Raw genomic sequence first — 21,663 nt, 5'->3', positions numbered from 1 at the left:
TGTGGTGAGTGGTTGCAGTCCCTCTGGTGAAAGTGCTCCTGCAATTCATGTGGTATTGGTATTGAATGAATGAATGAATGAATGAATGAATGAATGAATGAATGAATGAATGAATGAATGAATGAATAAGTTTATTGGCCAAGGATGTACACATACAAGGATGCACACATGCACATACCTCATCTATTGCATCCGCTGCTCCAGATGTCAACTTATTTACATTGGCGAAACCAAGCGCAGGCTCGGCGATCGCTTCGCTCAACACCTGCGCTCGGTCCACATTGGCCAAACTGGTCTCCCGGTGGCCGAGCACTTCGACTCCCCCTCCTATTCCCAGTCTGACCTTTCTGTCATGGGCCCCCTCCAGTGCCATAGTGGGGCCCACCGGAAATTGGAGGAACAGCACCTCATATTTCGCCTGGGCAGCTTGCAGCCCAGTGGTATGAACATCGACTTCTCTAACTTTAGATAGTTCTTCTGTCCCTCACTTCCCCTCCTCCTTCCCAGATCTCCCTCTATCTTCCTGTCTCCACCTATATCCTTCCTTTGTCCCGCCCCCCTGACATCAGTCTGAAGAAGGGTCTCGACCCGAAACGTCACCCATTCCTTCTCTCCCGAGATGCTGCTTGACCCGCTGAGTTACTCCAGCATTTTGTGAAATAAATACCTTCAATTTGTACCAGCATCGCAGTTATTTTCTTACACATACAAGGAATGTGCCTTGGCGCTCCACTCGCAGGTAACAACACGAACATACAGCAAACAATTAAGAATAAAGCATGAAACCTTAAAACATTAAGAATAAAACATTACAGTTTAAACATGTGAGTGAAATAAACCAGAGCAAAAAGAGACTACAGACTTTTGGTTGTTGAGTGGAGCTACTACTCGCGGAAAAATGTTGTTTTTACGTCTGGCTGTGGCGGCTTTGACAGTCCGGAGTCACCTTCCAGAGGGAAGTGCTTCAAAGAGTTTATTATTGTGTACTGCGAAGCGGTGAGTAGCTTTGTTTGCACACTATCGAGTCAAATAAGTCCAGCTAGGACAGCTCGGTGGCGCAGCGGTAGAGTTGCTGCCGTACAGCGCCAGAGACCCGGGTCCGATCCCGACTACGGGTGCTGTCTGTAAGGAGTTTGTACGTTCTCCCTGTGATCACATGGATTTTCCCTGGGTGCCCTGGTTTCCTCCCACACTCCAAAGACGTGCAGGTTTGTAGATTAACGGGCTTTGGTAAATTGTTCCGAGTGTGTAGGACAGAACTAAAGATGGGGCGGCACAGTGGCACAGTGGTAGAGATGCTGCCTCACAGCGTCAGAGTCCAGGGTTCGAACCTGACAATGGGTGCTGTCTGTATGGAGTTTGTACGTTCTCCCCGTGACTGTGTGGGTTTTCCCCGGGTGCTCCGGGTTCCTCCCGCACTCCTAACACGTACTGGTTTGTAGGTTAGTTTGGCTTCGATAAAATTTGTAAATTGTCCCTGGTGTGTAGGATAGTGGCAGTGTACGGGGTGATTGCTGATCGGCACGCTCTTGGTGGGCCAATTGGCCTGTTTCCCTGGTGTGTAGGATAGTGGCAGTGTACGGAGTGATTGCTGATCGGCACGCTCTTGGTGGGCCAATTGGCCTGTTTCCATGCTTTATCAGTAAACCAAACTACACTAAAGCTGATTATACTCTCCAGCGCCCTCCATAATGTTTGGGACATCATTTATTTATTTGCCTCTGTACTCCACAATTTGAGATTTGCAATAGAAAAAAATCACATGTGTTTAAAGTGCACAATGTCAGATTTTAATAAAGGCCATTTTTATACATTTTGGTTTCACCATGAAGAAATTACAGCAGTATTTATACATAGTCCCCCCATTTCAGGGCACCATAATGTTTGGGACACAGCAATGTCATATAAATGAAAGTAGTCTCGTTTAGTATTTTGTTGCATATCCTGTGCATGCAATGACTGCTTGAAGTCTGCGATTCATGGACATCACCAGTTGCTGGGTGTCTTCTCTGGTGATGCTCTGTCAGGCCTGTATTGCAGCCATCTTTAGCTTATGCTTATTTTGGGGGCTAGTCCCCTTCAGTTTTCACTTCAGCATATCAATTGGGTTCAGATCGGGTGATTGACTTGGCCACTCAAGAATTGACCATTTTTTAGCTTTGAAAAACTCCTTTGTTGCTTTAGCAGTATTAGGATCATTGTCTTGCTGTAGAATGAATCGCCAGCCAATGAGTTTTGAGGCATTTGTTTGAACTTGAGCAGATAGGTTGTGTCTATACACTTCAGAATTCATTATGCTACTACCATCAGCAGTTGTATCATCAATGAAGATAAGTGAGCCAGTACCTTCAGCAGCCATACATGCCCAGGCCATAACACCCCCACCACCGTGTTTCATCGATGAGGTGGTATGCTTTGGATCTTGGGCAGTTCCTTCTCTCCTCCATACTTTGCTCTTGCCATCACTCTGATATGTTAATCTTCGTCTCGTCTATCCACAAGACCTTTTTCCAGAACTGTGGTTGTTCTTTTAAGTATTTCTTGGCAAACTGTAACCTGGCCATCCTATTTTTGCAGCTAACTAGTGGTTTGCATTTTGCAGTGTAGCCTCTATTTCTGTTCATGAAGTTTTCTGCAGACAGTGGTCATTGACAAATCCACACCTGACTCCTGAAGAGTGTTTCTGATCTGTAGAACAGGTGTTTGGCAATTTTTCTTTATTATAGAGAGAATTCTTTTGTCATCAGCTGTGGAGGTCTGTCTTGGCCTGCCAGTCCATTTGTGATTAGTAAGCTCACCAGTGCTCTCTTTCTTCTTAATGATGTTCCAAACAGTTGATTTTGGAAAGCCTAAAGTTTGGCTGATGTCTCTAACAGTTTTATTCTTGTTTCTCTGTCTCAGAATGGCTTCTTTGACTTTCATTCGCAACAACCTGGAGCTCAATGCTCCCAAGACAGTGGAACTAATTGTAGACTTTCGAAGAGACCCCCCCTCCCCTCCCCCCACTCACCATCAACAACACCATAGTTACATCTGTGGAGTCATTTAAGTTCCTTGGATCCATCATCTCCAGGGACCTTAAATGGGGGGGCCACCATCGACTCCACAGTCAAAAAGGCCCAACAGAGGATGTACTTCCTGCGGCAACTGAGAAAACACAATCTGCCACAGGCAATGATGGTCCAATTCTATACTGCTATCATTGAGTCCATCCTCACCTTCTCCATCATGGTCTGGTTTGGCTCAGCCACCAAGCACGACATCCGGAGGCTGCAACGGATCGTTTGCACAGCTGAGAAGGTTGTTGGCTGCAACCTTCCCCCCCATTGACGAACTGTACACTGCAAGGGCCAGGAAGCGAGCGGGCAAGATAATCTCTGACCCCTCTCACCCTGGCTACAAACTCTTCGAAGCACTTCCCTCTGGAAGGCGACTCCGGACTGTCAAAGCAGCCACAGCCAGACATAAAAACAGCTTTTATCCACGAGTGATAATTCTACTCAATAACCAAAGTCTGGAGTCTCTCTTTTTTGCTCTGGTTTATATTCACCCACATGTTTAGACCGTTATGTTGTATCCTTATTGTTTTGATGTGGTTATGCTTTATTCTTGATTGTTAACTGTATGTTTGTGTTGTCATTTGTGAGCGGAGCACCAAGGCACATTCCTTGTATCTGCACATACTTGGCCAATACACTTATTCATTCATTCATTCATTCATTCACTTTGGTCCTCATGTTGATAAACAGCAATAAAAGTTTCCAAAGGTGATGGAAAGACTAGAGGAAAGACTAGAGGAAAGACGAGGTGCTGAGGGCTCTCTTATACCTGCATTAAGGAGGCATTTAAACACACCTGAGCATTTACAAACACCCGTGAAGCCATGTGTCCCAAACATTATGGTGCCCTGAAATGAGGAGACTATATATAAACACTGCTGTAATTTCTACATGATGAAACCAAAATGTATAAAAATGGCCTTTATTAAAATCTGACAATGTGCACTTTAACCACATGTGATTTTTTTCTATTACAAATCTCAAATTGTGGAGTACAGAGGCAAATAAATAAATGATGGGTCTTTGTCCCAAACATTATGGCGGGCACTGCATATGAGTACAATCAAACCATAGACAAGTACAACTGGTAGTGCAAAGATTTTTTTAAAAGACAGAATGCAGAGTAGAGTGTCACAGCATTATAGTGTTACCGTTAGGGTGATCGCCCGAGCTTGTGGGGGAATCATTCAATAGCAGAGAAGAAGCTGTTCCTGAATCTGGAAATTATTGCTCTCAAGCGTTTGGAATCTGGAGGAGAAGGAATGACCAGGGTGAAAAAAGGTCCCTGATTAGATTCTGAATCAGTCTGAAGGGTCCTGACTCAAAATATCGACGGTCCATTCCCTCCACAGATGTTGCCTGACCCACAGATGACTTTGTTTCTTTGACCATTTAGAAAATGATGTGCATGACTGATTTGTGCATTGAAGTGCATGATGTCACATTATTTTTCATTCTGCTAGTTTAATTAGTTTCTGTAACGTAACCTTTATGTGGGTTAAGGGGAAACCGAATCAAAGAGGAATTAATCGGTGTGTGTGTGTGAGAGTGAGAGAGAGAGAGAGAGAGAGAGAGTATATTGAAATGGGAAGTGAGACTGAAGGGATTGCTACCCTACGAGTTGGCATGGTCCTGATGGGCTAAGTGGCCTCCTAGATTACAATTAATGTAAGAATCCCTGCTGCAATGTGTAAACTGTGTTCAACCCATACCCTAATGTGGTTTTTTTTGGTCTGACATTGGGTCTGGTAAAGCACCTCAGGACAGGAGCACAGAGGCGCAGCGGGTAGAGCTGCTGCCTCACAGCACCGGAGACCCGGGTTCCATCTTGACCTTGGGTACTGCCTGTGTGGAGTTTGCACGTTCTCCTTGTGACCGCGTGGGATTCCTCCCAAGCTCCAAAGACATGCGGGTCTGTAGGTTAATTGGCTTCCGTAAATTGTTCCCAGTGTGTAGGATTGAACTAGTGTACGGCTGATTGCTGGTCGGCGCGGACTTGTTGGGCCGAAGGGCCTGTTTCCATGTTATATCTCCAAACTAAATTATAAACTTTGCGTATAAAAGTTGCCCCTCGGTTTTCTATTAAATCTTCCCCCCCCTTAACCCTATGTCCGTGATCTGAACGTGCCTGGAATAGAGTTTTGTTAGGTTCGTTTAAGAGATACAGCGTGGAAACAGGCCCTTCGGCCCACCGGGTCCGCGCCGACCAGTGATCCCCGCACACTAACAATACAATACAATACAATACAATATATCTTTATTGTCATTGTACCCAGGGGTACAACGAGATTGGGAATGCGCCTCCCATACGATGCAATAATTTAGGTAACACTATCCTATACCCACTAGGGACAATTTTTTAAAACATTTACCAAGCCAATTAACCTGCAAACCTGCACATCTTTGGAGTGTGGGAGGAAACCGAAGATCTCAGAGAAAACCCACGCAGGTCACGGGGAGAACGTACAAACTCCGTACAGGCAGCGCCCGTAGTCGGGATGGAACCCGGGTCTCCGGCGCTGTGAGGCAGCAACTCTACCGCTGCGCCACCGTGCCGCCATTAAATATATGTTGGGTGTTTGCCCTGCAGGTCCTGTCACGGCTCTTGCAGCCTACCCAGATGGCCCCTGCCTCCTCTCTGCCTCCCAGGACGGGAGCCTGCGGCTGTGGAGCCTGGAGATGGCAGATCAGGTGGGAGAGATCCAGGTGGGCATGACCATCACCCGCCTGGGCTCGGAGCCGGGCGAGGACAGTGTCTTCACCTACGCAGAACAGCGGCTGGACCTCTGGACCATCGAGCGTCTGTACCGCCGCCACACGGCCGTCGGCCACGCCGTGAGGTCCATCGACGTCAGCTACATCTCCCTGGCCAACCTCTTCCCACTGCGGGCAGCCTGCTCCTGTGATGACGGCACGGCGCGGCTCATCTCCCCCGACACCGGAGACGTCCACACCACCTTGCTGCTGGAGCAGGGCCAGCGCGTGATAGCCCTGGACTACTGCTTGCCCCGAGAGGCCATGCTGGTGCTGACAGACCAAGGGGACATCCTGAAGGCCAACTCCCTCACCAACCCCATGGAGGTCAGTGCTGCTCTACTCTGAGAGAGTCATACCGCACCACAACAGACCCTTCAGCCCAACTCATCCATGCTGACCGACACGCCCCATCTACGCTCGCCCCATTTGCTCATGTTTGGTCCATTCCCTCTCGGTCTTTCTTATCCATGTATCTGTCCAAGGGTATTGTGCCTGCCTCAGTTACTTCCTCCGGCAGCTCGTTCCATATTTTTATTTATGTTATCGGTTTGGATGACAATGTAGTTAGTACATAGTTCCCTGAAAATGGCGAGTCAGTTGGACAAGGTGGTTAAGAAGGCCTCTGGCACGTTAGCCTTCATTGAGAAGGGCATTGGCCATCAGACATTGGTGAGATCACACTTGAAGTAGTCTGCCCGTCTCTGGTTGCCCAGCTAGGAGTAGGAAGGAACTGCAGGTGCTGGTTAAAACCGAAGCTGGACACAAAATGCTGGAGTAACTCAGCGGGACAGGCAGCATCTCTGGAGAGAAGGAATGGGAGTCTGAAGAAGGGTCTCGACCTGAAACATCACCCATTCCTTCTATCCAGAGATGCTGCCTGAACCGCTGAGTTACTCCAGCATTTTGTGTCTATTTACAGGAAGGATGGCATTGTTGGAAAGGGTGCAGAAGAGATTCGCCAGATTCACCTGGGCTTTGTGTTTTAGGGAGAGGTTGCCTTTTCTGTGAAGTGTAGGAGGCTGAGGGGTGACCTGATTGAGGTGTACATGATCATGAGGGGTGTGGGTAAAGTGAGCACTCACAGTCTTTTTCCCAGGGAAGAGGATTCTAACACTGGAGGGCACAGGCTTAATGTGAGAGTGGAGAGATTGAAGAGGGACCTCGGGGGCAACTCAGGGTAGTCAGTATCTTGAATGAGCTGCCAGAGGAAGCTTTAGAAATGGATACAATTATGACTTTCAAAATACATTTGGACAGAAATATGCAGAAACAGGGTTTACAGAGATATGGGTCAAATGCAGGCCAATGGGACAATCCCAGAATGCCAACTTGGTGGTCATGGGCAAGATGTGTCTGTCTTTAGGAATGTCTCTATGACTGCATGAATGATTCTGTGAATCTAGACCGTATGACTCTATGACACTATGTACGTCTCTATGACTGTAGACTGTTTGTATGACTCTGTAACTGTATAAGACTATGACTCTGCGTGTAAGACTATGACTCTGTGACTGTGTGTAAGACTATGACCTAATGACTGTGTGTAACTCTCTAGCCGACTATATGTGAGAATCTGTGACTGTATGTATGACTATGACTTGGTGGCTGTACGTATGACTCTGTGACTGTATGTCTGTGACACAGTGAATGAGTCTGACACCATGTATGACTGTGACTGTGTGTGTTTCTATAACTCTTTGACTCTATGACACTTTATGTGACTGACACTTTGTGACTCTATGACTCTGTGTGTGACTCTGTGACTCTGTGTGTGACTCTGTGTGTGACTCTGTGTGTGTGACTGTGTGTGTGACTCTGTGTGTGTGACTCTGTGCGTGTGACTCTGTGCGTGTGACTCTGTCTCTGTGTGACTCTGTGTCTCTGTGTGACTCTGTGTCTCTGTGTGTGGCTCTGTGTGTGGCTCTGTGTGTGGCTCTGTGTGTGGTTCTGTGTGTGGCTCTGTGTGTGGCTCTGTGTGTGGCTCTGTGTGTGGCTCTGTGTGTGGCTCTGTGTGTGGCTCTGTGTGTGTGTGGCTCTGTGTCTGTGTGGCTCTGTGTCTGTGTGGCTCTGTGACTCTGTGTCTGTGTGGCTCTGTGACTCTGTGAGTGTGGCTCTGTGAGTGTGTGACTGTGAGTGTGTGACTGTGAGTGTGTGACTCTGTGTGTGTGTGTGACTCTGTGTGTGTGTGACTGTGTGTGTGTCACTCTGTGTGTGTGTCACTCTGTGTGTGTGTCACTCTGTGTGTGTCACTCTGTGTGTGTGTGTCACACTGTGTGTGTCACTCTGTGTGTCTGTCACTCTGTGTGTCTCTGTGACTCTGTGTGTCTCTGTGACTCTATGTGTGACTGTGAGTGACTCTGTGTCACTCTGTGTGTCACTCTGTGTGTCACTCTGTGTGACTCTGTGTGACTGTGACTCTGTGTGTGACTCTATGACTCTGTGACTCTGTGTGTGACTCTGTGTGACTCTGTGTGTGACACTGTGTGTGACTGTGTGTGACACTGTGTGTGACTCTGTGACTGTGTGTGACTGTGTGTGACTCTGTGTGTGACTGTGTGATTTTAGGTGCTGATGAAGGTGCCGCACAACAACCAGGTGTCGCCAATCTGCTGCTTCTGCACCTACGCACAGATGGCGAAGGTGAGCATGGCACAGTCCCGCTGGCAGCAGGTGGTGGCTGGAGGAAATGAAGAGAAGGTCAAGCAGTTTGGCGTGCAAGACAATGACTGGTGAGAAACATAGACCCACATTTTATTTGATTATCATTGACGGGGTGTGGGCTTTGCAAGGTAAGGTACCTTCTACACCCACTGCAGTCCCTCAGGTACGGGTATACCCACAGTGCTGTTAAGGAGGGTGTGGATGGCTTGGATTGTAATCATGTATAGCCTTTCTGCTGACTGGATAGCACTCAACAAAAAAACTTTTCACTGTACCTCGGTACATATGACAAGGATAGTTTAGTTTAGTTTAGAGATACAGCATGGAAACAAGTATTTAGGCCCACTGGGTCCACGCCAGCAGGCGAACATCCCGTACGCTAGCATTATCCTACCCACGCGAGGGACCGTTTACAATGATACCAAGCCAATTAACCTGCAAACCTGTACGTCTTTGGAGTGTGGCAGCAAATCGGAGCACCCGGAGAAAACCCACGCGGTCACAGGGAGAACGTACAATAGACAATAGGTGCAGGAGGAGGCCATTCGGCCCTTCGAGCCAGCACCGCCATTCAGTGTGATCATGGCTGATCATTCTCAATCAGTACCCCGTTCCACCAGTCCCACAGTGCGGCACTCCCTCACCGCCCCTCCCATAGCGCGGTGCTCCCTCACTGCCCCTCCCTCAGTGCGGTGCTCCCTCACCGCCCCTCCCACAGTGCGGCGCTCCCTCACCGCCCCTCCCACAGTGCGGCGCTCGCTCACCCCCCCCCACAGTGCGGCGCTCCCTCACCGCCCCTCCCATAGCGCGGTGCTCCCTCACCGCCCCTCCCACAGTGCGGCGCTCCCTCACCCCCTCCCCACAGTGCGGCGCTCCCTCACCCCCCCCCCCACAGTGCGGCGCTCCCTCACCCCCCCCCACAGTGCGGCGCTCCCTCACCCCCCCCCCACAGTGCGGCGCTCCCTCACCGCCCCTCCCACAGTGCGGCGCTCCCTCACCCCCCCCCCCCACAGTGCGGCACTCCCTCACCCCCCCACTCCCATAGCGCTTTGCTCCCTCACTGCCCCTCTCACAGTGCGGCACTCCCTCACCCCCCCCCCCCCCACAGTGCGGCACTCCCTCACCCCCCCCCCCCCCCACAGTGCGGCACTCCCTCTCCCCCCCACTCCCACAGTGCGGCGCTCCCTCACCGCCCCTCCCACAGTGCGGCACTCCCTCACCCCCCCCCCACAGTGCGGCACTCCCTCACCCCCCCCCCCCCACAGTGCGGCACTCCCTCACCCCCCCCCCCCACAGTGCGGCACTCCCTCACCCCCCCACTCCCATAGCGCGGTGCTCCCTCACTGCCCCTCTCACAGTGCGGCGTTCACAGATACCCCAGCAGTTTGCCGCCATTGAGGTGGTGCAGGCAGGAAGGAGAGGCAGTCCATGTTTACACTGAGGTGAGTGAGTTTGTGACAGTTCACTGACGGCCTTGTCTCCGTGTGCCTCGTGGCAGGTACCTGATCGTGGCCGGCCATGCCAGTGGGCTGCTGACTGTGCTGGACTGGAGATCGGGGGACACTCAGTACAAGATACAAGGTCACGAGTCTGGAAAGGTGCTGACCCTGGTGCCGGAACCCGAGAACCAACGCCTCTTTTCCTCAGGTGCGTCCTCACCCTCGATGGCTCTCAAGCTTTTGTACCTTCTGCCTGACGGGAGAGAGCAGAAGGAGGGTGTGAGTGCTCCTTGATTATGTGGGCTGCTTTCTGGAGGTAACGTGGTGTAGATGGTGTAGGTGGGGAGTCCGGTCTGTGTGATGGACTGTGGGGAGTCCGGTCTGTGTGATGGACTGGGCTATACCCACAACTCTTGTGGTCTTGGGCAGAGCTGTTCCCAAACCAAGCTGTGATGCGTCCCGATAGGATGCTTTCCATGGTGCCTCTGTAGAAGTTGGTGAGATTCAGAAGGTTATAGGTGATAGGAGTAGAATTAGGCCATTCGGCCCATCACATCTACTCCGCCATTCAGTCATGGCTGATCTATCTCTCCCTCCTAACCCCATTCTTCTGTATTCTCCCCATAACCTCTGACACCTGTACAAATCAAGAATCTATCTATCTCTGCCTTAGAAATATCCACTGATTTGGTCTCCACAGCCTTCTGTGGCAAAGAATTCCACAGATTCACCACCCTCTGACGAAAGAAATGTCTCCTCTTCTTCCTAAAAGAACATCCTATAATTCTGAGGCTATGACCTCTAGTCCTAGACTCTCCCACTAGTGGAAACATCCTCTCCACATCCACTCTATCCAAGCCTTTCACTATTCTGTATGTTTCAATGAGGTCCCCCCTCATCCTTGTAAACTCCAGCGAGTACAGGCCCAGTGCTGACAAACGATCATCATAGGTTAACTTACACATTCCTGGGATCATTCTTGTAAACCTCCTCTGGACCCTCTCCAGAGCCAGCACATCCTCAGATATGGTGCCCAAAACTGCTCACAATATTCCAAATGTTTGCCTTATAGAGCCTCAGCATTACATCCCTGATTTTGTATACAATCCTTCTTGAAATAAATGCTAAAGTTTGCTTTCTTTACTACTGATTCGACTTGCAGATTAACCTGTTGGGAATCCTGCACCAGCACTCCCAAATCCCTTTGCACCTCCTGTTTCTGGATTCTCCCCTCATTTAGAGAGATACTTTCTGGTCAGAGATCGCTTCTGATCTTTGGCTTTTTTTTAACTGCTGGTTCTACCACGTGTCTATTCCTCACCACTGATACAGTGAACTTCACCAGATGGTCTGGTCTGTGTGGACATTCAGTCATTCAATGTCCGGGAAGAAAATGTTGGAGAGCGGTGGGAATAATGGCCGCCATTTGAGTCCTAGAGAGGAATGGCTGGACTGGGGTATGTGTACTTCATGGGGAGCCCATTGTCCTTTATCCCAGTGAGAGTCATCACCTTTGATGCAGGCAAGGTGAAGGAGATATAGAAATAAGGAACTGTGGGCGCTGGTTTACAGAAGAAGACACAGAGTGCTAAGAGTAGCTCAGCAGGTCAGGCAGTATCTCAGGAGAACGTGGAGAGGCGACGTTTCAGGTTGGGAACCTTCTTCAGACTGATTATTGGTTGGGGTGGGGTTGGGGGTGTGGTGAAGAAAGCTGGAAGAGAGGAAGGGGCAGGACAAAACCTGGCAGGTAATAGGTTGATACAAGTGAGGATGGTTATTTGATGGGTAGACGGTGGACAAGGGCCAGAGATGAAAGACCAGAAGGTGTGAAACAAAGGGTTTGAAGTGTTGCAGATTGTGAAGCTAGAGGAAAGAATGTAGGCAGATGGGAGGGGGGGGGGATGGAGAATTAGGAATAGATGGGAATCTAAATGGGGACTGAGAAAAGGGGGGGAGAAGAAAGAGAAGGGGTTTATGTGGAAGGTGAGAGGGTTATGTAGTTAACTAAAATTGGAGGTATTTATTCACAAAATGCTGGAGTAACTCAGCAGGTCAGGCAGCATCTCAGGAGAGAAGGTATGGGCGATGTTTCGGGTCGAGACCCTTCTTCAGACTGAAGGGTCAAACTGAAGAAGGGTCTTGACCCAAAATGTCGCCCATTCCTTCTCTCCTGAGATGCTGCCTGACCTGCTGAGTTACTCCAGCATTTTGTGAATAAATACTTTCGATTTGTACCAGCATCTGCAGTTATTTTCTTATAATAACTAAAATAGGAGAATTCAATGCAGAAATAAAGAGCTGCAAATGCTAGTTTATACCAAAGATAGACTGAAGAAGTGTCTCGGCCCAGAACGTCACCCATCCTTTTCCTCCAGAGATGCTGCCTGACCCACTGAGTTACTCCGCACTGTGCGTCTATCCTTGGGTAATTGAGTGTTGAGTTTGTGGTGCAATGACACGTGTGCTGGTACTGGTTGCAGGTATGGACAATGCGGTGAAGTTGTGGCGGGTGTTTCCATACGCCCAGGACTGCCTCGCGCTTCTGATGAGCTTCTTCAGTGCCCAAGCTCCCACCCACCTGTGCCTGATGAAGGGCGCCTTCATTGTGGCCCTTCAGAACGCCGCCAGCGCGGTCCACTCCATCGTTCTGTACGACCTGAAAAAGAAGATACGCAAAGACCATCATCCCGACCACGACCACCAGGACGAGATCACCGGTAAGAACCTGTCGGGAGAACACTGGGCAGATTAGATCCAGTGTTGTCCACACTGGTCTACATTTGGTCCAGAACCAAATGGCAGTCACGGTGGCGCAGCGGTAGAGTTGCTGCCTTACAGCGAATGCAGCGCCGGGGTCCGTGGTTGGATCCCGACTATGGGCGCCGTCTGTACGGAGTTTGTACGTTCTCCCCCGTGACCTGCGTGGGTTTTCTCCGAGATCTTCGGTTTCCTCCCACACTCCAAAGACGTACAGGTTTGTAGGTTAATTGGCTTGGTAAATGTAGAAATTGCCCCTCGTGGGTGTAGGATGGTGTTAATGGTCGCTGGTCGGCGCAGACCCGGTGGGCCGAAGGGCCTGTTTCCGTGCTGTGTCTCTAAACTAAACCTGGCCCACCTTTCCATAGGGTGTAAAGATACAGCCCAACCGGCTGAGTTACTCCAGGGTGTAAAGCTCTGTCCACAGTGTCCCGTCACACAGGGAGGGACACAGAGGTCCACATCTGGTCCAGAACCTGGTCCACTTTACCAGAGGGTGCAAAGCTCTGCCTATATTGTCCTGTCACACGGGAGAGGGATACAGACCAGTCCATACCTGTGCAGCAGCCGTCCACCTTTCCAGAGGTGCTGGTGTGTCAGTCACCTCCCTTGACCAGGGGACGCCGTTCAACAGACTGGATCATGAATGCTGTTTTGGGGACTCGACACACTTTTGATCTCTGACGACGTGTCATGGGTGGGATTCATAGTGATGTACAGATTGGAAATAGGGCCTTTTGCCCTAACTCATCCATGTCAGCCAAGATGTCTATTTGAGCTAATCTCACACCTGCGTTTAGACAATAGACAATAGACAATAGGTGCAGGAGGAGGCCATTCGGCCCTTCGAGCCTGCACCGCCATTCAATGTGATCATGGCTGATCATTCTCAATCAGTACCCCGTTCCTGCCTTCTCCCCATACCCCCTGACTCCGCTATCCTTAAGAGCTCTATCCAGCTCTCTCTTGAATGCATTCAGAGAATTGGCCTCCACTGCCTTCTGAGGCAGAGAATTCCACAGATTCACAACTCTCTGACTGAAAAAGTTTTTCCTCATCTCAGTTCCAAGAATGGCCTACCCCTTATTCTTAAACTGTGGCCCCTTGTTCTGGACTCCCCCAACATTGGGAACATGTTTCCTGCCTCTAACGTATCCAACCCCTTAATAATCTTATACGTTTCGATAAGATCTCCTCTCATCCTTCTAAAAGGATGCCCATATCCTTTGGCCCATGTCCCTCTGGATCTTTCCTATCCTCCACCTGTCCAAATGTCTTTTAAAAATTACAATTGTACCTGCCTGCCTCTACAGCTTCATATGACAGCTCGTTCCATATATCCACCACCCTCTGAGTGAAAAGGTTTCTCCTCGGGTCCCTTTTAAATCTTTCCCTCTCACCTTAAACCTATGCCCTCCTGTTTTTAGACACCCGTACACCAGGTAAAAGACTGTGATTGTCCACTTTATACATACCACTCATTATTTTATATATTTCTATAAGGTCACCCCCCTCAACTACCTTTATTCCAGGGACAAAGCACCTAGCATATCCAGCCTTTCCTCAGTAAAATCTTTGTGAATCTTTTCTATACCTTTATCCCAATCCTTAATATAGATGTAGAAACAAGGAACTGCAGATGCTGGTTTACAAAAAAAAAAAAACACAAAGTGCTGGAGTAACTCAGCCGGTCGGGCAGTATCTCTGGAGAGAAGATGGATAGGGGATGTTTCAGGTCAGGACCCTTCTTCGGACATGTCCTTCGGACATATCCATGTTGAGTCTGAAGAAGGTGTCCCGACCCAAAACATCACTGGAATTTAGAAGATTGAGGGGGGATCTTATAGAAACGTACAAAATTCTTAAGGGGTTGGACAGGCTAGATGCAGGAAGATTGTTCCCGTTATTGGGGAAGTCCAGAACAAGGGGTCACAGTTTAAGGATAAGGGGGGAGTCTTTTAGGGCCGAGATGAGAATTTTCTTTTCCACACAGAGTGGTGAATCTGTGGAATTCTTTGCCACAGAAGGTAGTTGAGGCCAGTTCATTGGCTATATTTAAGAGGGAGTTAGATGTGGCCCTTGTGGCTAAAGGGATCAGGGGGTATGGAGAGAAGGCAGGTACGGGATACTGAGTTGGATGATCAGCCATGATCATATTGAATGGCGGTGCAGGCTCGAAGGGCCGAATGGCCTACTCCTGCACCTAATTTCTATGTTTCTATGTTTCTATCACCTATCCATATTCTCAAGAGACGTCGCCTGACTTACTGAGTTACTCCAACACATTGTGTTTTTTTTCTCCTTAATATAGATGACAAACAACAGTGGACTCAGCACCGGTCCCTATGGCACACCACCGGTCACTACCTCCAATCTGAATAACAACCCTCCTCTACCTACTTCTGACTCCTTGTGCCAAGGCAGTTTTGTATCTAATTGGCCATCTTACCCTGAGTTTCAACGTGGTTTCATCTTCCAGACCAGCCACCACGGGGGGACCTTTAACAAGGTCCATGTAGACAATGTCCATAGCCCTGTCCTCGACAATCTTGTTCGCCACCTCTTCGTAGATTGTTGTGACGCACAATCCCCCGTACTGACGATCCCTAATCAGTCCTTACCAATCCAGGTTAGTCACTTTGTTCCTGCCCCCTGCCGTGACTGCAGGGACCCAGAAGAAGCCTGTGGATTTCCTCTGGGGCAACGGGAATGACAGGGCCTCTGCCGCGGTTCAGAGCCTTCAGTCGCTGGTGTAACAGCAGGGCATAGACCCGCTTGTGTACGCTAGATGCCCCTTTGACTTGGCCATCAGAGGACAATGTCCCATGTGCACCACCTCATTGACCTGTCCTGACACCTTACAGGATCTGTGGACGTACACTCCGAGTACCTCTGTTCCTTCGCATCACTCAGCGGCCTCCCATTTTGGGCAGAGTTGCAGTGCTAATTGTTTAGGTGCCGGAGCTGTCACTGGTGCTGAAGCGGCCACTGTTAAAATCCCCGCTGGTTAAAACTCCCCGCTGATTATTTTGGCTTTTTGTTTTTGTTACAGAGGTGCCGGAGCGGCCCTCCGCTGAGCTCTGGCAGCACTGCTACCCCTGATTTTTGGGTGTGTTCAATGCGTTCCCTAATCGGCTCCATCCCCGTTTCTGTGTCTCCCAGGCCTGTGCTCCTGTGCGGAGCTGAAGATATTCGCGTCCACCTGCAGAAGTGGGATACTGAAAATCTGGGACCACAAAAACCAGCTGCTCAGGTGCGGAGATGCGGAGCAGCGCGGCAGGAACCACAATGCTGGCATTTGTAATGTCACGGCTAGTCACACAGTGGGGATGATGTTATCTTCAACCATAAACACACACAGACCATCCCCGGGTAGATGGGGCAAGATGCCTCTACTTGTGCTGAAAATCAGGGCGCATCATTATGAGGGCAGGGACAATAGACAATAGGTGCAGGAGGAGGCCATTCGGCCCTTCGAGCCAGCACCGCCATTCAATGTGATCATGGCTGATCATTCTCAATCAGTACCCCGTTCCTGCCTTCTCCCCATACTCCACCATCCTTAAGAGCTCTATCTAGCTCTCTCTTGAATGCATTCAGAGAATTGGCCTCCACTGCCTTCGGAGGTAGAGAATTCCACAGATTCACAACTCTCTGACTGATAGTTTTTCCTCATCTCAGTTCTAAATGGCCTACCCCTTATTCTTAAACTGTGGCCCCTTGTTCTGGACTCCCCCAACATTGGGAACATGTTTCCTGCCTCTAACGTGTCCAACCCCTTAATAATCTTATACGTTTCGATAAGATCTCCTCTCATCCTTCTAAATTGGTGTAGTCTACTTGGTCTTCTTAAGTTCATAAGTAATAGGAGCAGAATTAGTCCATTCGGCCCATCAAGTCTACTCCGCCATTCAATCATGGCTGGTCTATCTCTCCCTCCAAATCCCATTCTCCTGCCGATAACCCCTGACACCCGTACTATTCAAGAATTTATCTCTGCCTTAAATATTTCCATTGACTTGGCCTCCACAGCCTTCTGTGGCAAAGAATTCCACAGATTTTGCCACCCTCTGACTAAAGAAATTCCTCCACATCTCCTTCCTAAAGGAACACCCTTTAATTCTGGTCCTCTTATGACCTCTGGTCCTACAGTCTCCCACTAGTGGAAACATCCTCTCCACATCCATTCTATCCAGGCCTTTCACTATTCAGTAAGTTTCACTGAGCTTCCACCTCAAAGGCTTTGACAAGTTTCCACAATGTAGGCTGCTCCAGAATGTTAGATGGCTGTGGAATTTGCTTGATGGTAGGAAAGGTGTGAATAATGGCAGTTCCTCAGGGATTGGTGCCAGGCCCATTGTTGTTTGTCAGTGATTTGGATGGGAATGTACAAGGTAAGGTCAATAAGTTTACAGATAACACTGAAATAGGTCGTGAAGAGGTTCTTGAGAATTACACTGGGATCTTGATCAAGTGAGCTAAAGAATGGCAAATGGGGAAATAATTTAAATTGTCTGAGGTGTTACAATTTTGATGTTCAAACTGGGGTGAGGAGAATCTTTTTTTCCACCGAGTAGGGAATCAAGAACCTGATAACATAGGTTTAAGGTGAGAGGGGAAAGATTTAATAGGAACCTGAGGGGCAACTTTTTCACACAGAATGTGGTGGGTGAATGGAACAAGCTGCCAGAGGAGGTAGTTGAGGCTGGGACTATAATAATATTTAAACAAAATTTAAAAGACACTTGGACAGGTATATGGATAGGATAGAGAAATAGTCATATAGTGATACAGCGTGGAAACAGGCCCCTCAGCCCAACTTGCCCACACTGGCCAACATGCCCCAGCTACACTAGTCCCACCTCCCACGTTTGGGCCATATCCCTCCAAACCTGTCCATTCATGTACTTGTCTAACAGTTTCTTAAACTTTGGGATAGTCCCAGCCTCAACTACCTTCTCTGGCAGCTTGTTCCATACACCCACCAGCCTTTGTGTGAAAAAGGTTACCCGTCAGATTCCTATTAAATCTTTTCCCCTTCACCTTAAATCTATGTCCTCTGGTCCTCGATTCACCTACTCTGGGCAAGAGACTCTGTGCATCTACCCGATCTATTCCTCTCCCGATTTTATACACCTCTATAAGATCCCCCCTCATCCTCCTGCGCAACAAGGAATAGAGTCTCAGCCTAATCAACCTCTCCCTGTAGCTCAGACCCTCTAGTCCTGGCAACATCCTTGTAAATCTTCTCTGTTACCCTTTCCAGCTTGACAACATCTTTCCTATAACATGAAAGATGAAGAACTGAACACAATACTCTAAATGCAGCCTCACCAACATCTTATACAACTGCAACATGACCTCCCAACTTCTATATTCAATACCCTGCCTGATGAAGGCCAATATGCCAAAAGCCTTTTTGACCACCTGCGACTCCACCTTCAAGGAACCATGCACCTGCACTCCTAGATCCCTCTGCTTTACAACACTCCCCAGAGCCCTACCATTCACTGTGTGGGTCCTGCCCATGTTAGGCGTCCCAAAACGCAACACCTCATATTTCTCTGTATTAAATTCCATCATCCATTCCTCAGTCCACCTGGCCCAGCGATGAAGCTCCTGCTGCAATCTTTCACAACCATCTTCACTTTCTGCAAAACCACGCACTTTTGTATAATCAGGAAACCTGCTAATCTTGCCATGTAAGTTCTGATCCAAATCATTGGTATGGGCCAAGCATAGGCAAATGGAGTGTGGTTGGCATAGACAGGTTGGGCCACAGTTTACGAATAAGGGGTAGGCCATTTAGAACGGAGATGAGGAAAAACGTTTTCAGTCAGAGAGTTGTAAATCTGTGGAATTCTCTGCCTCAGAAATTCTCTGATTCCATTCAAGAGAGAGCTAGATAGAGCTCTTAAGGATAGCGGAGTGAGGGGGTATGGGGAGAAGGCAGGAACGGGGTACTGATTGAGAATGATCAGCCATGATCACATTGAATGGCGGTGCTGGCTCGAAGGGCCGAATGGCCTACTCCTGCACCTATTGTCTATTGTCTATTGAAGGGCCTGTTCCCGTGCTATATGACAATGTTAACTGGTTATGATTGGGATTGTAGGTTGGAGTAGGGTGGGGGGTCCCAGGTCTTCTGCCCTCTTCCCACAGTGATGTCCAGTGGAGTCGTGAAACTCTTCACCATGTCATGGGTGGTGAGGGGGGTGACCAGTGCTTGCACCCTGAAGCTGCGCGTGTGGCAGGACACTAGGTTTAATGTGAGCTGGGTGACGGAGAGACTTCCACACGTTATTATTTCACACTGCCCCGTAAACACGGGGTGCCTCAAGGCCCGATAACCACTCTGGTTTCCATCGCGCTCCCAGAATCGTGCACCTGAACGCCTTTGCCGACAGCATCTCGTTCTGCAACAACAAGGGAGACATGCTGCTGGGCATCACAAAGAACCTGCACTACATGCGCAGCGATGAGTTCCTCATTCAGTCCTACCGGCTACGGGTAAGAGTGCAGGCAGAGTGTCACCACTGGCCAAGAGGCTGTGTACGTCCGTGCGTGTATGTGTCTGGTCTGTACGTGTCTGTCTGTATGTATGTGGCTGTGTACATTAAAAGAATATTAAAATAAAATGTTACGTGTGTCTGTGTACTGTGTACGTGTGTCTGTGTACTGTGTACGTGTGTCTGTGTACGTGTGTCTGTACGTACGTGTGTCTGTCTGTACGTACGTGTGTCTGTCTGTACGTGTGTCTGTCTGTCTACGTACGTGTGTCTGTACGTACGTGTGTCTGTGTACTGTACGTGTGTCTGTACGTACGTGTGTCTGTACGTACGTGTGTCTGTACGTACGTGTGTCTGTACGTACGTGTGTCTACGTACGTGTGTCTGTCTGTCTACGTACATGTGTCTGTACGTACATGTGTATGTCTGTACGTACATGTGTCTGTACGTACATGTGTCTGTACGTACGTGTGTCTGTACGTACGTGTGTCTGTACGTATGTGTGCCTGTACGTACGTGTGTCTGTCTGTACGTACGTGTGTCTGTACGTACGTGTGTCTGTACGTACGTGTGTCTGTATGTACGTGTGTCTGTCTGTACGTACGTGTCTGTCTGTATGTACGTGTCTGTACGTACGTGTGTTTGTACGTATGTGTGCCTGTACGTACGTGTGTCTGTCTACGTACGTGTCTGTTGGTACGTGTGTCTGTCTGTCTACGTACATGTGTCTATGTACATCTGTCTATGTACGTGTGTCTGTACGTATGTGCCTATACGTACGTGTGTCTGTCCGTATGTGTGTCTGTCTGTACGTACGTGTGTTTATACGTACGTGTGTCTGTACGTACGTGTGTCTGTCCGTATGTGTGTCTGTCTGTACGTACGTGTGTCTGTCTGTACGTACGTGTGTCTGTACATACGTGTGTCTGTCCGTATGTGTGTCTGTCTGTGCGTGTGTCTGTACGTACGTGTGTCTGTACGTACGTGTGTCTGTACGTACGTGTGTCTGTACGTACGTGTGTCTGTACGTACGTGTGTCTGTACGTACGTGTGTCTGTACGTATGTGTGCCTGTAGGTACATGTGTCTGTCTACGTACGTGTCTGTCTGTATGCACACGTGTCTGTACGTACGTGTGTTTGTACGTACGTACGTGTGTCTACGTACGTGTGTCTATGTACGTGTGTCTGTACGAACGTGTGTCTGTACGTACGTGTGTCTGTCTGTACGTACGTGTGTCTGTACGTATGTGTGCATGTGTACATGTGTCTGTCTGTCTACGTACGTGTGTCTATACGTACGTGTGTCTGTACGTACGTGTGTCTGTACGTACGTGTGTCTGTACGTACGTGTGTCTGTATGTACGTGTGTCTGTCTGTGTGTCTGTCTGCATGTGTGTCTGTACGTGTCTGTCTTTCTGTGGGTCTGTCTGTATGTTTGTCTGTCTGTACGTAGGTTTGTCTGTGTGTCAATTTGTGTATCTGTCTGTCTGTACATCTGTCAGTCTGTGGATCTGTCTGCCTGTGCGTCTGTGTGTGTGTGTGTGCGTGTGTGCGTGCGTGCGTGTGTGTGTGTGTGTGTGTGTGTGTGTGTGTGTGTGTGTTGACTGTGTGCCTGTGTAGATCTGGTGTGAATTATATTAATTTTGGTTTATTATTGTCTCGTGCACTGAGACCCATGCGCTGTCCTGTCATGCCATGCTATACATGAGTAGAATCACGCCATACACAGCAAGTAGTGTCAAGAGAAAAATACCAGAGCGCAGAATATAATTTTACAGTGTTATAGCGTTACAGTTGCAGAGAGAATGCAACTTGGTCTGAAGAAAGGTCCCGACCCGAAACGTCACCTGTCCACGTTCTCCAGAGATGCTGCCTGACCCGCTGAGTTACTCCAGCACTCTGTGAAACGTCACCTGTCCATGTTCTCCACAGATGCTGCCCGTCCCGCTGAGTTGCTCCAGCCCTTTTTTTGTAAACCAGCGTCTGCAGTTCCTTGTTTCTACCCCCACACAGTGGTATGTGATATGTGTCCCTTGGGGATGGAGCGGTTCGCCCATGAGGAGGGGGCCAAGGGTTGGATTTGTTTACCGTGGTGCAGAGGAGGCTGAGGGAATATCCACAGGAGGTGGACATAATGAGGGGCATAAATGGAGTAGATGGAAGGAACCTTCACCCCATGGCAGACGGAGGTGGGCTCAGGGCGAGTGGGAGATTTGGAAGGGCGTTGAGGAAGAATATTCCCACCCAGAGGGTGGATGAAATCTGGAACGCTTTGCCTGAGGGTGGGGCATTTAAGACATATTTAGATGCACACAAAACACCATGGGCAGGATGCTACTGGGCAAAGGCTCCCTCTGCACTGTCCCACAGATATGGCTCACTGACAAAGTAAGGCTCCCTCTGCACTGTCCCACAGATATGGCTCACTGACAAAGTAAAGCTCCATCCGCACTGTCCCTTCAAACACATTACAAGGTCAT

At 49.1% G+C, this 21,663-nt stretch overlaps 1 protein-coding gene across 1 annotated transcript in view; it reads left to right on the top strand.

Moving 5' to 3' along the window:
• wdr97 (WD repeat domain 97) overlaps positions 1 to 21,663 on the top strand; it is a 79,793-nt gene that overhangs the window by 28,017 nt on the left and 30,113 nt on the right. Inside the window, exons 6-11 of the mRNA XM_078423921.1 lie at positions 5,650 to 6,140; positions 8,382 to 8,545; positions 9,976 to 10,124; positions 12,397 to 12,633; positions 15,836 to 15,926; positions 19,051 to 19,183. Coding sequence (XP_078280047.1) covers positions 5,650 to 6,140; positions 8,382 to 8,545; positions 9,976 to 10,124; positions 12,397 to 12,633; positions 15,836 to 15,926; positions 19,051 to 19,183 — 1,265 coding nt within the window. The remainder of the gene's footprint in view (positions 1 to 5,649; positions 6,141 to 8,381; positions 8,546 to 9,975; positions 10,125 to 12,396; positions 12,634 to 15,835; positions 15,927 to 19,050; positions 19,184 to 21,663) is intronic.

Source organism: Rhinoraja longicauda, chromosome 2, assembly GCF_053455715.1.
Source record: "Rhinoraja longicauda isolate Sanriku21f chromosome 2, sRhiLon1.1, whole genome shotgun sequence".
Classification (NCBI taxonomy): Eukaryota; Metazoa; Chordata; class Chondrichthyes; order Rajiformes; family Arhynchobatidae; genus Rhinoraja; species Rhinoraja longicauda.
This window is presented reverse-complemented; position numbering and strand designations above follow the sequence as displayed.